Source organism: Peromyscus eremicus, chromosome 3, assembly GCF_949786415.1.
Source record: "Peromyscus eremicus chromosome 3, PerEre_H2_v1, whole genome shotgun sequence".
In the NCBI taxonomy this organism is placed as follows: domain Eukaryota; kingdom Metazoa; phylum Chordata; class Mammalia; order Rodentia; family Cricetidae; genus Peromyscus; species Peromyscus eremicus.
Window position 1 is genome coordinate 62783655 of NC_081418.1, and position 16664 is coordinate 62800318.

Here is a 16664-nt window from a genome sequence, read left to right on the forward strand (position 1 = left end):
CCATCCACATTGCTGTGTGAATCAACAGCTCACTAATTATTCGTGAGTTGTAGTCTATTGCATGACCATACCAATTTATCCAGTCACCTACTGGATGATGATTATTATTTCTGATACAGATAAGCATGCTACAAGTACTCACATGCAAGTTATAAACACTCACAGGCTTTTCTGTGAACACAAGTCTTTAGTTCACCTGAGTAAATACCTAGGAGAGGTATTGCTGGATTGTATAATAAGTGTACTTCAAAATATTATGTTGTGTGCTCTGTGCATGAAGGACAGAGAATAAGCTGTGGAAGTCAGTTCTTTCTTTCTTTTTACTATATGGGTTATGGAAATTAAACTCAGGTTGTCAGGTTCAGTGCATTTACCTGCTGGGCCATCTCACTGGTCAGATAAATATACTTTTATTTTTTAAAGAAACTGCTAGGTTTTCCCAAAAAACTTCACGTATTTTGCATGTTCATTAGCAACTTTAAGGATGGTTTATTTTGGGTTCAGGTTTCAGGAGGTACAGTCCAACCTGGTGGAGGGGCATCATGGCCAGAGTGGTTTAGTGGAAGCTTGCTGCATAGCTTACTCATACCTTGGCTGATTAGAAAGTAGAGATTGGTCTGAATGGGGGTGGGCTATAACCTTCAAAGGCCTTCCCCTAGTGTCCTACTTCTGCCAGCCAGGCTTCAACTTTAAAGGTTTCACAGCCTTGAAATAGCACCTTCAGAGCAGAGGGGATCAAGTGTTCAGACACATGGAGTGATGGGGGCACATTTCAGATGCACAGGTGGTTCCCAATTCCTCTAGTGGTACCCTATCTGTGACATGTGCTGTGGTCCATTGGTAGTTATTTCCATTGTCCACTCTTTACCTGGTTTTTTGTTTTGTTTTTGTTTTTTTGTTTTTTCGAGACAGGGTTTCTCTGTGTAGCTTTGCACCTTTCCTGGAACTCGCTTTGTAGACCAGGCTGGCCTCAAATTCACAGAGCTCCACCTGCCTCTGCTTCCTGAGTGCTGGGATTAAAGGCGTGCGCCACCACCGGCTGGCCTTTACCTGGGTTTTGGCTTCTCTCCCTGCTGCATTCTTAACAGAATCAGCCTCTCATGACTCCCACCTGAATCAACCAGGTACTTGCACTGGACTTTTAATTGTCTTTCTATTTTCTTGAGGTAGGGTTTAACTGTGAATTCCTGGCTGGCCTGGAACTTGCTATATAGACCAGGCTGGCCATTCACTTGAAGCAATCAGCAATCCTTCTGTCTTTGCCTCTCAAGTGCTGGTGTTATAGGTATGTGTCACCCTGCCCACATGCACAGTCTTTGAGACTTGTTTAAAAATGGTTTCTGAGCCAGACAGCGGTGGCGCACGCCTTTAATCCCAGCACTCAGGAGGCAGAGGCAGATTGTTCTCTTTGAGTTCAAGGCCAGCCTGGTCTAGAGAGTGAGATCCAAGACAGGCACCAAAACTATACAGAGAAAACCTGTCTTGAAAAACAAAGAAAAAAAAAATCGTTTCTTTCTCCTTTTCGGTGTTATGGATGAAGCCATGGCCTCATACATTCCAGATCAGTACTTTATCACTGAGTCACACCCCCTAGCTCTTTAACACGGTAGGAGAGGGGAGAAGGGCAGTCTACTGATAATGATCAGACCTCTATGTTAGGCAGGCAGCCCCTGAATCTTGGGGTGTGGTGGGCTTTCTAGTACTCCTACTTCAGCCACTGTGCTCGACAAGCATGTGCTTCTGTTTGTCTTTTCTCTGTGCTCTTCCCACAGTGGAACTGGTTTTCCTCGCTGCCCTATGGCTTGATTTTTTTTTTTTTTATTCTTGTCACACATCTGCTTTTATTGAAAACAGCAGGTGGGAAACTTGTAGCAATGGTAAAAATTTAATTTACAAAAGCAGGGACTTGGTGAAGCTGCCTGGTGGGAACCCTTGGGGACTCATACGTAGATGCCAACCCAGAGCAGGAGGAAGAGGACTCTGAAGCCCGTGAAGAGTGAGGCCACCAAGGAGATGAGGAGCTCTTTCTAAGTATCACGTGTGTACTTGGTAGAGGTGACCCTGTAAACCAAGAATCAGGAGGGGAAGAACATGCCGATGGCAAGAAGTACCACAGCCAGGTGTGGGAAGACAGCCCGGTTGACTGGGCTGGTGTACCTACTCATGGCCTCGAGCTCCATTTTGCTCCATACACAATAAACCACTGACTGGTCCACCACCAGAAGATGTGGCTTCGCTTTTTGTTGCTCTTCTCCATGAAGATTCAGAAGCTTTTCATAAGGATAAAAAGGGAGATGTGTGTGGGTGGAATTTCTTAAGTGGCCACCGTGCCCTTCTTCAGCCATCACAGTGATGGGCAGTCTCAGGATTCTCCCTACCTTTCATGAGTACATGATATAGTTCATGGAGAAGCCTGCAAGGGAGGCAGTAATTCTACTCTATGGCTAGTCCACACATGGCATTTACAAGTTCATTAACTATTTTGGTTGACTGTTATTTCCAGTTTATATGGAATTGGCTATGTCTGTCACAGGCAAGAGAATACCCTCAACAAAGTCTTAACCCTTTACAGGTGTTTGTCTACCTCAGACTTTCAGTTACTTGGTTGCTTTGAAAGCTTGATTTTCTTGGATCAAGGGAACTGCACTTTTTCCGAATTGTAAACTTGGGAGTGATGCTCTTCTGAGCTCTGTACATCTCTGAGATAGAACTAGGAATTTCTGATCTTTTATTCCTATCCACTAAGTACTTTATTTCAAGCATAGCTCTAGAAATTTTACTTCATATCATCTGTTTATTTCCTTATTTGGACCTTATTTCCCTCTTATTCCTTGAAGATACTTATAATTGTTTGAAATTCTTTGTAATTCCATTGATTATCTTTCTTCTAGAATTGATCATATATGCTGCTTCTCTTTTTAATAAAAGTTTTAATTTTTTTCTTATGTGTATATATGTGTAATGTTTTTTTAACTAAGTCTCTATTGTTCTATTTTTTCGATAAAGACTCAGGAGCCAGATGCTAGGGTGAAAACCTGCTGGCTCAGAGAGGCAGAGAAAACACCCAGCTGCTTTCTCCTTTGCCATTGTTCCAGAAAGAGATTTTTCCTACATCATCTCAAGCCAAAACTCCTCCAACCAGATGTCCCACCCTTCTATTTCCTCTGCATCTATCAGTCTTCCTAACTCCCTCTTTCTATGGTTTTTTTCCTGTCAACTGGTTGCTTGCTCTGCCTCTTGACCTATGGTTGACTTTATTTAATCCTGTTTACAATATTCAAGAATAAAGCTTTTGCATTAAAGGTGTGTGCTAGGGCTGAGCCACACCACAGCTAGGAACAGGTTTCTCCTGTAAATAATGCAATCTCGGGGTCCACAGTGTGATCAAATATCTTGCAACATGTGTGTGGGCACACACAAGTGTACAGGTACATTTGGGAGTCCAGGAAAGGGTGTCAGATCCCCTGGAGCTGGAGTTATAGGTGGTTGTGAGCTGCCTGACAGGGGTACTAGGAACTGAACACTGGTCCTCTGCAAATGCAGTATATGCCTTTAACCACTGAGCCATCTCTCTAGCTCCATGTTTGGCTTCTTCACTAATCATTTTGGGTTAAATGCATGACTTTGTGAATTTTGAGTAGATACCCATCCCCACCCCTGTGTATATTATGCAAAAGCATTCTTCTTACATATCAATCACAACAATCAAAACCAGGAAATTAACTGTCATATTCCACCTCTCTAATCTTGAGGCCTTCCTATTTTCACGAGTTGTCCCACTAATGCACCTCACTCTGGGAGACCCATTTCAGAGTCATGAGCTGCACTTGGTTGTCATGACTTTTTTTTTTTTTTTTTTTTTTTTTTTTTTTTTTTGGTTTTTCGAGACAGGGTTTCTCTGTGTAGCTTTGCGCCTTTCCTGGAACTCACTGGGTAGCCCAGGCTGGCCTCGAACTCACAGAGATCCGCCTGGCTCTGCCTCCCGAGTGCTGGGATTAAAGGCGTGCGCTACCACCGCCCGGTTGTCATGACTTCTTTATCCTGCAACTCCACCTCAGTTTTTCCCTGACCTTCATAAATTTGATGCTTTTGAAGATTACAAACCTGCATAGAAGAACATCTTTCAGTAGGACCTTGTCGTGGTTTCTCAACAACTGACTCAGGTAGACATCATTAATGAGATTGCCATGAAAGACATACTGTTCTCCTACTGCATTCTGTAGGTACACATCATTTTTATTCATTCATGATTGAAGTGTTTAATCAATTCAGGTGGAGTTTTCTGAGTTTTTCCCAACAGAAATTATTCTTTTAGAGTATAGGATTGAAAAGCCAAGATTTGAGTGCTAGGTGTTGCTGTGTTCTTGGGCTGGTCTCCTGTAGGCTCTCACGGTAGACTTCTGAAGTAGATTCCCATGGAGGAAGGGAGGGAGGGGGAGAGAGAAAGAGAGAGAGAGAGAGAGAGAGAGAGAGAGAGAGAGAGAGAGAGAGAGACTGACTTACATAGCCATCTTCCACGAAGGCACGATGTCTCAAAGTCCACTTAGGTACTCACTGAGGGTAGGAAGCCTTCTTGGCTTAGAAGCTTCCGACATATCCAAGCCAGCATATCTCATAACAGCTCTTGTTATGGGGGCTATTGTTAAACCCTCACATTTAGGTAGTATCTTCAAGTAGGAGAGCATGCAGGAATGGCTTCCCGCTAGGTGTTTGAGGATTGTTCAGTGCTCTGAGGCCAGAAGCATTGTACTACTCAGGGATCACTTTCACAAGCAATGCAGTTTGGAATCCTAATTGACACCGAACCTCAACAGGTTTCTAGAGAGTTGGCCGGGAGTGGTATGATGTGGTGATGAGGAAAAGGGAGTTTAAATCTGTACACAGTAAGTGATCAAATCTCTAAATACTGAATGCTCATATTTTAATGTTTTTCTATTGAATGTTTGAGTAAAAAAAAAGTTTAGAGCTTCTTGTCCTGGAGAATTTCAGTTTTAGGTGTTTCATAATTGAGATACATGTCCTTTTTCATATGTAATATGGCTATAAAGTATTATGAGGTAATTTTATCATTGTGAATCTTTTTAAAATGTTTTTCTCAAGATCACCACTGCAATCATCTTGAAAAATCTCTGAGTTGGGCATTCCATCTTCCACAGTGCAATTAGTGAAAGGTAACAAGAGGTTCAAGCAGTTTAGATAAGAATTTATTAATGTGCCAGGCTTACTTTTATTGGGCAATGACTTCATGAGTTAAATGAAAGTGGCTTTTTAAAAAAAAAAAAAAAGAAATTGTTTTTTTTCCTGTTTCTTAAATGCACATTATTTATTCATTACTTATAATCAGAAATGTTTATCTTCTCCAACATTTTATGAAGAAAAATTTCAATGAAACAAAAGTTGAAGTTTATAGGAGACATTCTTTCAGCCCCCATGACTTCCCGTGAACGTCGACGAATACTTGCCCCTCTGTCTGGAATGCTCACTGAGCAGTGACCAGCCTCCATCCTGGCCTCTCCAGGAGCCCACCTGCGCTGCCCCTTAGCCTTCCCAGCTCACTTCTGCCCTGAAACCTCCCTCCTAAGGCGTCAGGCCTGGACGCTTCTTGGGATGCTCAGGAGTCTGTGAGGCTATGGTTCCTAGTCCCGCCTCATCCCAGCGCCCAGGACCACTGCAACACACCTCCGCTCCTTTCGCTGGACTCCACAGGTTTACCGTCTCATCCAGCTGGCGCCAAGGCGCGTGCGCGTGCGCGTGCGCGGCGTTCCCGCGCACCATCCCTGGTCGCGCGGAAGCCAGACTGGGCCGTTACCACCGCGGGCCGCGCTTCAGCTCCTCCACCTGCGACGGCGGCGAGGCCGTCGTAAAGCGCAGCCGTGCCGACTGCTGCAAGGCGACTTATGACAGCCTCCGGTTTGACTTACGGCGGGCGGCCGGCCACATTCCTCCCGTTTGGATCCTCGGCCTTCTCGCCCGGCGGAAGCCGTGTCTGTGCGCCGGTCCCCTCAGCGCGCGCCGCCGGGCACGGTCGGGCTCCGGGGACTTCGGGCGCCCGCCTGCCGCCGGCCAGCTCTTCCGCCCCCCTTCCTCCCGGCGTGCACTGCGGCGCGGCCATGTTGCCGTAGTGTTGTTTTCTTCCTGCGGAGGCGAGAGGCCGCTGCGGACCGCGACGCGCGGGCCTCGCCTCTGCTCGCTCGCGGGCTCCGGCCCTCGCCGCTCCCCCGCCTCCCCGGCCCGCACCAGCGCCGTCGGCCGCCAGAGGCTCGGGGGACGGCTGAAGGCCGGGCCCGGGGACCACCATGGCGGCCGCTCTGGGCGCGGGCGGAGGAGCAGGCGCTGGAGGTACGTGGGCCGCGGTTGGCGCCGTGGGCCGGGCAGCCTTTGTGTAGGGCCTTCGTGTCGCCCCGCCACAGCCGGAGCCGTCCGTCCTGGGCCTGCCTGTGCCGACCAGGCCCGGAGCGCGGAGCGTTAGGCTCGTGGCGGCGGCGGCGCGAGGTCTGCGGCGAGCCCGTGGCGGGGTCGGGGGTCGGGCGGCCCTGGCGATTTCTGGCCCCCCTGGAAGATTCTCCCTGGGTAGCGGCGAGTCGCCCAGTCAGAATGCAAGAGAAATTTCGCGGCGTATTAGAGTGCTTTAAATAAACCCATTATCGTCCGAGGAAAACCTGTGAGTGGCCGTATGCTTGCAAGGATGAAGATAGATAGGGTACAAAGGTTTAGTGACGGAACCAGTTTCTAGGGTGTTTGTTTCACCATTGTAAACGGTATGGAAAGACTAACCAGTTTTAAATAAAACCACATTTTGTTGAATGAGAGTGTTTTTGAAAAAAATGTGAAGCAGTACTTTAAAATGACGTTTCAGGACTTGGATAAAAGGAGACCCTTGGTAAAGTGTGGACAACAAAAGCCTTTGCCACCAGCTTGCTATAGACACTTGAACTTAGACACTGCATCTTCCAGAGGCGGTTTTGTGATGCTTCCAGATGGGCGGGCATATTAAAACAACCCTGCTTAGGGATTCTGGCCCAAATATCAAAGTATTTGTATGATAAACGCAAAAATAAAACGGCAGAGGCTACATGCCAGAATGTCGTTTCTGGAGAGGATGTGGTATGGTCTATGTCATTGCCAGTTTACATAGATGATTTTTTTTTAAACATATGAATCTGAGGCTTTCTAGTTAAATGTTTAAAATACATTTTATCTGCCTTGAATAGAGAAGGTAAAAATTAAAGTTTATATGTGAGTCCCAATGTTATGGAAACCCTTAGATCAAAGCTGTCTTAAGTGAAAGATGAAGATATTATTTTAATTTTCCATTTGTTTTTCACTAGTGTGCATTGAGGCCTTCTAGAGTCTTTGTGGCATATGAAGACATGACATTGATGGCTTAGGGACTGTGTGCTTGTGTGTTCTTTTAAGTTTCTCGTTAAATTTTAAAATAGTAAATGCTTGTAAATAACCACATAAACAAGATTTGGAAGCTATGTATTAATTTTTAGGTCCGAAAGTTTGAGGGTTGTAGTTTTAGAGGGCTAGATAGGTTTTCTGGAAGTTTGGAATTTTTCTTTCATTTTATTACCCTGCCAGCGTTCACATTTCTTAGACTCAAGCCCAACAGTTCTGTATGAATTGGTCCCTGGTACTCACCATCCCTGCACCCCTACCTAGAACTGCCTGCGCTCCTCACTCCCATTTGTGCTGCACTCTTCCTGTCCTCTCTTGTAGGGCTGTCTCCTGATTCAGCAGGTTCAGGAGGCCTCACCAGAGAAATCATTGGCTTATATGTGTTTCCCTTCTGTGCTTCCCTTTCCATCTAGTGGCACTCCTGTTTTCCCTTGAACGTTTATCTGTTACCCTTAATATGTAATTTTTTGCCTTTTTTTTATGCCCTTTGAGTAACTTGTAAGACCTGTGAGAACAAGCATGTCTGCCTGCATTACCATGCACCCCAAGTTCCTGGTCCATAGCATGTGTTCAACAAATATTTGACAAATGAATTAGAGATTGAAATGTTTCCTTAGTAAATCTGGACAAAAAAATACTGTGTCTTATTTTTGTCCACTAGATCCGTATGTTTGCTGTATAACCAACAAAACCATTACATTGGAAATATTTACATTGTAGGTAATACCTTCTTTGTATCTAGGTTACTTACTTGGTCCTCAGTTTAGCATATTACCTAGCACAGTGGCTTTCAGACTTTATAGTTACAGCTCACATTCACATTGACATCATGATAAAGTACTTGCACAGATTTCATGGCTAGTTCTAGTGGGGACTATGTGCGAAGCTTTCAGATTTCTGTTTCATTACATTAAAAGGGTGTTGTGTATCTGGTATGAGCTTGTAATACCAGCATTTGGGAAATGGAGGTGGAAGGGTTGTGAGTTTGAGGCCACCCTGGGTTGGATAGTGAGCACCTGTCTTTACTCCCTCCCTCAACAAAACGTGATTGTGGCCTAATCTAACTTGGTTATTGAACTAAATCCATTAAATATCCCAGAATTGTCAGTTTAAAATCATCTCATGTATTGTAAGTGGTTAATGTTTTCAAGGGTCAGGTGGTGGGATGGTGATGATGGTGGTATTTCAGTGTCTAGAATGGAGCCAGAAACTAATAGAATCTCTAGGTGGCCAAAATAGATAATTACAGAAGTACAGTTATGTCAGTGTGAAACTTGGTGCTTATAGGAATGCAGCATGCCTTTAACTTTAGATGGCAGTTCTGTAAAGATATTTGCTGTTGCAAGTAAGGGTGGGAGAAGCATGAGGGTCTTGATGGTTAAGAGAATATTGGACATTGGTGATTAGCATAAATGTAGAAGTAGGCCTTTAAGGACATATTGTAGAGCAAATAATAAATTTCAAGATTTAGTGCTTGCTTTGTAGTATAAAATACAAAGTCAAAATGAAAAGTCGGAACATAAATTTTAACAAAAATCCTCCAAGCTGATTTGTACATTAAGACTTAACAGTTCATAAAACAGTTCATGAACTGGGTTAGGATGAGTGCCTTGTCTCATAATTTAACAGTATTCTTTAAATACACTGATTTTTATAGGTGAGGAAAATAAAATGTACTTGTAAAATTTTGTTTCTTGGGTAGATCTTACTGAAGAAAAAGATTGAATCAAGAATTTTCAGATATACCTAATACAATAAGCCCAGCATCAACATTTATCCACATTTTGATGTTCCTTGACTCACACAACTTACTTTTATTGTTTTTTGAGGCAGTGTTTCTTGGTGTAGTCCTGGCTGTCCTAGAACTCATTATGTAGAGCAAGCTGACCTTGAACTCAGAGAGAGTCTGTCTACCTCTGTTTTTAAGTTGTGGGATTAAAGGGGTATACCACTACACACAGCCAGTTTATGACTTACATATGTCCCAATATCAAATATGACTCAAAATTGAATTTAATGGGTTATCAAGATGGTTCATTGGGCAAAGGCACTTGATGCCAACTCTGACACCATGAGTTCCATCCCTGGAACTCAACTGGTGGAAGGAGAGAACTGACTCCAAGTTGTTCTGTGATCTCATGTGAGTGGTGACATGTACCCACAATAAATAGGTAAACTTAAAAAATGAATTTAAGCATTTAACCTCTGAAACAGCCTAGCTAACTGTAAATGTGCTTAGAAAGCAGTATTGACAGTGCATGTTGTTAGTCTGAGAGGCACTGAGAATTCATAGTTCCTGATCATGTTCCCTTTGGGTAGGAAGTCTGGAATACATTAATTTCTGTGTGCTGATTGTTAGGTGGTGTGTGACAGCTTAATGCTCAACATTTTTTAAACCTTTTTAAAAGATTTTTATTTTATGTGTATGGATGTTTTGCCTACATTGGTGAGGAGTCTAGAAGGCCCAGGGTATCAGACTCCCTAGAACTGGAGTTATGGACAGATTTATGTGAGCCACCATGCAAGTCATGGGAACCGAACCAGGGTCTTCTGGAAGAGCAGCCTTTTACTGCTGAGCAATCTCTAGCTCCTCCTTTAAAATTTTAGTTTCATCAAAAAGAAATTGGGGAGTGGAGAAGACTTTGAGATAGTGTATTGTGTAGTTTTGGCTAGCCTCTTGAATTCAGAGGTCTGCCTGCCTCTGTCTTCTAGTGCTGGGATTAAAGGCATGTGTGTCACCATGCCTAGTTATTTTTAAGATTGATTTTTTTTTTTTTTTTTTTTTGGTTTTTTGAGACAGGGTTTCTCTGTGTAGCTTTGCGCCTTTCCTGGAACTCGCTTTGGAGACCAGGCTGGCCTCGAACTCACAGAGATCCGCCTGCCTCTGCCTCCCGAGTGCTGGGATTAAAGGCGTGTGCCACCACTGCCCGGCAAGATTGATTTTTTAATTATGTGTGAGTGTGTGTGTGTGTGTGTGTGTGTGTGTGTGTATATATATACACACATATGCGTACATGTAACTGAAGGTGCCTGTGAAGGCCAGAGGTGTTTGATGCCCCTGGAACGAGAGTGGTTGCAGGCTGCCCAGTGTGGGTGCTGAGAATCAAACTCCAGTCCTCTGCAAGAGCAATAAAGTCTTAACTGCTGAAGCCGTTTCTTCAACCTCTCCAGCCTCATTAATTTTTGAAGGATAGTTTATCAGATACAGAATTTTTGGCTTAGTCTTTCTTTTTCTTTCTGCATGTTAAGTATTTTATTTTACTGAATTCTGGACTCTTGATTAGAAATAGAATTAAGGCTGGGCGGTGGTGGCGCACGCCTTTAATCCCAGCACTCGGGAGGCAGAGGCAGGCGGATCTCTGTGAGTTCGAGGCCAGCCTGGGCTACAGAGTGAGTTCCAGGAAAAAGGCACAAAGCTACATAGAGAAACCCTGTCTCGAAAAACCAAAAAAAAAAAAAAAAAAAAGAAATAGAATTAAATATAACCAAGGTCCCTTTGTATGTGAGAGGTCACTTGGGGATTTCTAAACCTTCTTTGGCTTTGGTTTTGAGAGCGTTTGGTCTTATATGTATACCATTGTTGGTATGGATCTCTTGAGTTCGTCCTGCTGGAGTTAATGGAGTTCCTAGGGTCTGTAGGCTCATCTAATTTGGAAATTTGGGGCCATTTCTTCCGCCTTGCTTGCTTTATCTTCTCAGTCACTCTTCAGTGCATGTTCTGATACTCTGGATGGTGTTGTTAGCTTCCCTAAGTCTTTGTTCATTTTTTTTTTTTAAATATTTTTTCCTTTAGCTACTTAGAGTGTATAATGTCAGTACTTTTTTTTTTTTTTTTAAATAACTCAGTTTGGGGACTGAAAACAGGTCATTTTGAATGTTATAATGAATTAATTTGGGAAATTTTATGATGTATCTACTCCCCTGGCTGCTTATTACTTGTGATTTGTCTGTTTTTTAAAATAACTTTTCCAAACTGATTTCACAGAGACTGATGTTTTTGTGTAGTTAGTTATGTCTCCACCTGTCATCTTAGTGCTCAACCAATGAACTGACATATTTTCTTACATTTCTGGAACCAAATAATAAAAAGCACACCCTGCTTTTGAAAATTGGCAGTAGCTGAAATACTTCAGTGTTCATTAGGCCATCTGTAACTCTGCCTTACTCTACCTCCTGCTTACCAGAGCCCCATCAGCAGCCAGAGATGTAACTCTTCTAAGAGTGTATCTAGACCTGGACATACAGAAGGTGCTCTTGATTCCCAATTATACATCAGTGCTCTTCAAAATCTTTTCCTCACCCACAGCCTCCTCTTTTCCAGGCTTTTTGGTAGGTGTATTGTTTCCTCTGTCTACAGTTGGTCACAGTTGCTTTGGACCACTCTGCCTGGATTGCTACTTTAGCTCTGAGCTCCAAGAGGGTAAAATAAAGGCAGCCTCTCAGTTTACCTCAGAGATCCAAGGGCAGGTCTCAGTGCATAGTCAGGTGCTTTGAGGGTGTGGACAGCAGCACTGTTAGTCTCAGGAAGCCCTTGGAACATTGCGTGCATACCCTGTTGCTGCTGGGCTGGGGAATGGGTTTGCGGTTCTGGTAAGGGAGTTCACAGCACTGCATGCTGCAGTTTAGTAGCTATTTTCTTTTTGAAGCTCCAAGTTTTTGCAAGGTTTTGTTTTGTTTTGTTTTTAAGATTCCAAGGTTCAAGGAAAATTAATTCTGGCAGTTGGTGGGTTTTGGCAATTTAATGTTGCCTCAGTGGCCAGACAGGTTCTGTTCCACTGTCTCTAGCAAGTGAAAAGAATTTGACAGTGACAGTAAGGGTGTTTGTCACTCCCCATGTGTGTTATGTATGTGTTCATGTGAGTGTGTACACCTGTGTGTGTGTGTGTGTGTGTGTGTGTGTGTGTGGAGGACAGTGGTTTATGTATCACTTCACCACCTTTTTTGGGAAATGATCTCACTGAACATGGAACTCATCCATTTGATTGAGCTAGGCTGGCTGGCCAGTGAACTCAAGGGATTTGCCCTTCTCTGTCCCCTCCCATCCCCTAGCACTGGGGTTACAGATTCAAAACCTTCTGGTCCAGTTTTATGTGGGTGTTGGGGATCTGAACAAAGTCTTTATGCTTGTGTGGCAGACACTTCATCAACTAAGACATCTTCCCAGTCCTTGAGTATAGTTTTTCATATATGGAAATACCTCGTTTACATGACCACCTTGGAAGGTAATCCTGTGAATATGTAAGTTACTTTAAAGGGTGCTTTCTGGATTGTGTGATTACAGATCAGCTCTGGCCTTGTAACCGGACTGCTGTCCTGGATAGTAGTGCTTTATTCCAGTAAATGTTTGCTTACCTGAATGGGCTGTTGCTAAATTTAAATAAACATGTATCACTGCTACTTATCCCATGGCCAAAGTTTGCTGACTCATAGATTGACAGTTACTAGACCCCGGCCTTAAGGTAACCCAAGGGTCTGGAAGATGATTTGATGAGAAAAGTAAGTAAAAGTTGTTTGTGCTCATTGTAGGCGCCATTTATCATGTGCTAGAAACCTGCATCACCCAGCAAGAGGCCTTTAGGTTTGCTTGTTAGAATGAGCTAGCTAGTGCGGGATTTCGACTTAGAGCATTGAAGCAGGGATGTCCCTTTTGTTTTATTGGGCGCTCCCTGTTCTTGTAACATCTGGACTAAGGCAAATTGTCTTCCCTTATTTGTGTTGTTCATGACTGGTATAAACTGGCATACAAACTGGAATTTTAAAAATAATTTATCTCTAACCTGAAGACATGGAAGATGAGTGGAGAAAATATAAGAACAGAAACAGGTTTCGGGCCACTTAGTTTGCTTCTAAAGATTTTGAGCCAGAACTATTCCACTGAATACAATGCCTTCAAGGTGTCCATGTTATAGCACACGACAGAGTTGCTCCCACCCTCCATTGTGTACATGTATACATGTGTGTGGAGGCTAGAGGTCGATATTGATGCCTTAGTCACTCCTCACTTTGTTTGTTTGTTTGTTTGTTTGGGACAGAGCCTCTCACCGAACTCGGAGCTCTTTGATTGGCTAGATTGGCTGACTATCAAGCTCTAGGCATCTAACAGGATGGACGCTGCTGGGTCTAGCTTTTTATATTGGAAGCTGGGGATTCAAAATCAGGTCCTCATGCTTGCATGGCAAGTACGTTAGCCACTGAGCCATCTCTGCAGTTGCAGAATTTCCCTCCTTTTAAACAATTATACGATCCTCTGTTGTGTGTATAAAACACGTTTTCTCTGACTGTACTTGAATTTCCACCTTTTGTTTACTATAGAGACACTGTTGTGAGCACTGATACACAAACAACTTCAAGTTCTGTATTGTTTGTTTCAGGTGTATAAGAATGGGTTGTCTGGTTTTGGAGCCCACTCTAATAAAAATGACTTTATCTGAATGAATTATATTTGCAAATTCTTTGCTATTTCTAAATAAGGGCACATTCTGAGGTTCTAGTAGTCAAGATTTTTGATGGGCACTAATTGTAGTATGATGAAAGGAAGTCTTGGGCTTTGTTTATGGTTCCTATGCACAGAGTTCTTAAAACTCTTGGAGTTTATTATCTTTTTATGATAATGAAATGAGTGGAGAGGGGTTTCCATAGCTGTGGGAATGGAGGCTGGTTATTTGAAAAACCAACCATGTGTGTTTAAGGAGTCAGAACTTTCAACTTCAACTTCTAACCTCCCAGGAATGCAATCACAGTCATGCACTTATGGTGGACACATCGGTGAGCTGAGAGGGTGGCATACATATCCTGGCTCTTCACTAGCTCCTCATTCAATTGTCTTTGTAAAATTCAAAAATAGTTTGACTTGTAGATTGTACTGATTTAAACTGATGTCACTCTGTAACATCAGTACTTCCTTTTAATTCTGACAACCCCAGAGTTAGGGCTCCATCCCACACACAGTACTGTTCCTGCTGAACATGGTGAATGAGGTCCAGGCTACGCACTGTTATGCTTGGGCATACTCAGGTTCTACAGTTTAGTGGAATAGTGCACAGGGAAAAAAAGAGCTCTATCTGGCTTGTTTTCATTTGCTGTATTGTGCCTTTAGGGGAGTAGATGCTGTAGGTTCTGATGGTGTCCAGTTTGTCAGATCTTCCATTGGTTTTGGTTTTGCTGTTACATGAAAGAATGTTTGCCTAGCCCAGGAATAAAGACTTTCTTTTTGTGCTTTTGTGGAGTATTGATTCAGATTCACTTTATTTCATTTTTATCATGGCCATGCAATGTTGGTGAATTTTCCCTTCCCTTGTATTGAGGTATTTAAAGATAACTCTGTTGGGTCACTGAGTGGGTAGGGATTTCAGTACACACATTAAAAAAGGGGTAGAATAATCTTTGCAGAAATGGTTTGGAAGTCATTTAATGGATACAGCCTTCATGAGTAATAGCAGCAACCATGGCCATGGGAGAGATTAATTGTTACTCTGTTGCAGTATTTAAGATACATAGTTTTAAATGAAAAAAATCAGTTTGTACAAAGAACCCAGGAAAGTATGACCTATTTCCAGGAGGAAAAGAAATAGAAACCACCCACTAGAAGGCCCAGAAACACTTTGAAGTAACTGTCTTAAACACTCAAATTGCTTTAAGAAATCCTAGGCCACAAAAGAAGAAACCAAAACAAATGAACAAGCATCCACTGAAAGAATTCTAGAGAACAGTGTGCTCAGAAATGGGACAGAGCGATAAAGATAAATTACAAAGAGGAAGCAAGGGACAGTTCTAGAGCTAAAAAGTACAATCTCTGAATAATCTCTGGGCAGTTCAGTAGGAGATTGAACAAATGTAGAGGTCTGTGAGAGTATCCATTTAATAGAGAAGGGGGAAAAGCCTGTAGGATCTGTGGGATACCATGAAGTGTATGTACTGAAACACGTGCACATCCAGGAAGAGAGCTCAGGGAATGGCAGACAAAGGACAAGCACCCCCCTGATTCAGGTGAAAGGCATAAATCTGCATATTTAAATAGCACAAGTGAGTAGCCTGATGGAAACAGATTTACAGTGAGGAGACTGGAAGGTCCCTACTCTGGATACCATACTCTTCCAGTTCTGGTGGTACTTGTCTAGAAGCCTCACTGTTTGGCCTTACATGGTCCTTTCTCCTGTGTATGTCTTATGTCCAAATCTCCTTTTCCTCACAAGGACACCAGCCATTGATTTAGTGTCCTCTTAATGTCCAGTATTACCTCAACTTGAAATCATTTCCATCTTATTTCAAAAAAACGGTAACGGAGTTATTTTCACATATTGTTTTGTAGCCCATAATTCAATTACTGTGGATCTGCTAGCCACAGAGATCTTGTTTGTGGTTTTTTGTGCATACTATTTTCATCTCTGTATAGGATAGTTTTCCAGGATTAAAGGCACTCCGAGTTCTGTTATCCTAATGCAACCCCAGCTCCTTGTTCTGATGATGAGCCACATTGTGGTTACCTTGTAGTGATGAGGCCTCCTCTGCTTTCCAGATTTTCTCTTTGCCTTTGGGTACATTTTAATTGGTATGTGTGTCTCTTTTTATTGTGTTGTAAATTAGTTGTACTTTTCTAGATATGAAGGCCAATTTTAAAAAATTGGGGGGAAGTTTTTAGTTATGTCTTCAGGTATTTTTCCTGCTCCTTTGTACCCTCTTTCTGTTATTTCTTTTGTGTTTATATTCATGGGATAGTGATGGTCCAAATTTTCTGCAGTAGTCGTTTTGATGTTACTTTCTATTTTGCCAGCTTGAATCTGCTTTTATGACCCCTGTAAATGAATATTGTTTATTTGTTTGAGACAGAGTCTCACACTGTAACCCTGGCTGTCCTAGAACTTACTTCATATCTTTGGCTGGCCTCAAACTTTGGCAATTGACCTGCCCCTCCACCTTTCTGTGGCTTCTGGGGATTGAACTTTGATCTTCAGGCCCAATGACACGCACCTTTATCCCTGCTGAGCCATCTTTCCTGTCCTCCTGTTAGTTTTAATTTCAAGATTTATTTGGTTTTGTACTGGTTTGCTTCTTTATCTGTCCTTTGCTGTGGCATTGCTACCTTACTTTTTGATTCTTCTGGTTTCATTTAGTTCTTTGAACATAAATAATCTGTGATGGCTACTTAAATGTTTTTATGAACTTCTCACAAGTAGTTTCTGCTGCCTGCTTCCTCCCATCCCATGTATGAAGGATTATACCTGTTTCTTTGTCTGCTGTGTCATAAGACTTTTCCTGGGAAGAGG

The 16664-nt window shown here is 42.8% G+C and overlaps 1 protein-coding gene and 1 pseudogene across 4 annotated transcripts in view; one reads left to right on the top strand and one right to left on the bottom strand.

The window, feature by feature from the left end:
- Positions 1 to 1863: 1863 nt before the first annotated feature.
- LOC131905838 (transmembrane protein 258-like) lies at positions 1864 to 2180 on the bottom strand (annotated as a pseudogene).
- A 4011-nt stretch (positions 2181 to 6191) lies between these two features.
- Positions 6192 to 16664, top strand: part of Rbm33 (RNA binding motif protein 33) — a 109407-nt gene continuing 98934 nt past the window's right edge. For all 4 annotated transcript variants that reach the window (XM_059257778.1, XM_059257779.1, XM_059257780.1 and 1 more), the window contains exon 1: positions 6192 to 6339. In XM_059257778.1, the coding sequence (XP_059113761.1) occupies positions 6297 to 6339 (43 nt within the window). In that variant the 5' untranslated portion in view covers positions 6192 to 6296. The remainder of the gene's footprint in view (positions 6340 to 16664) is intronic.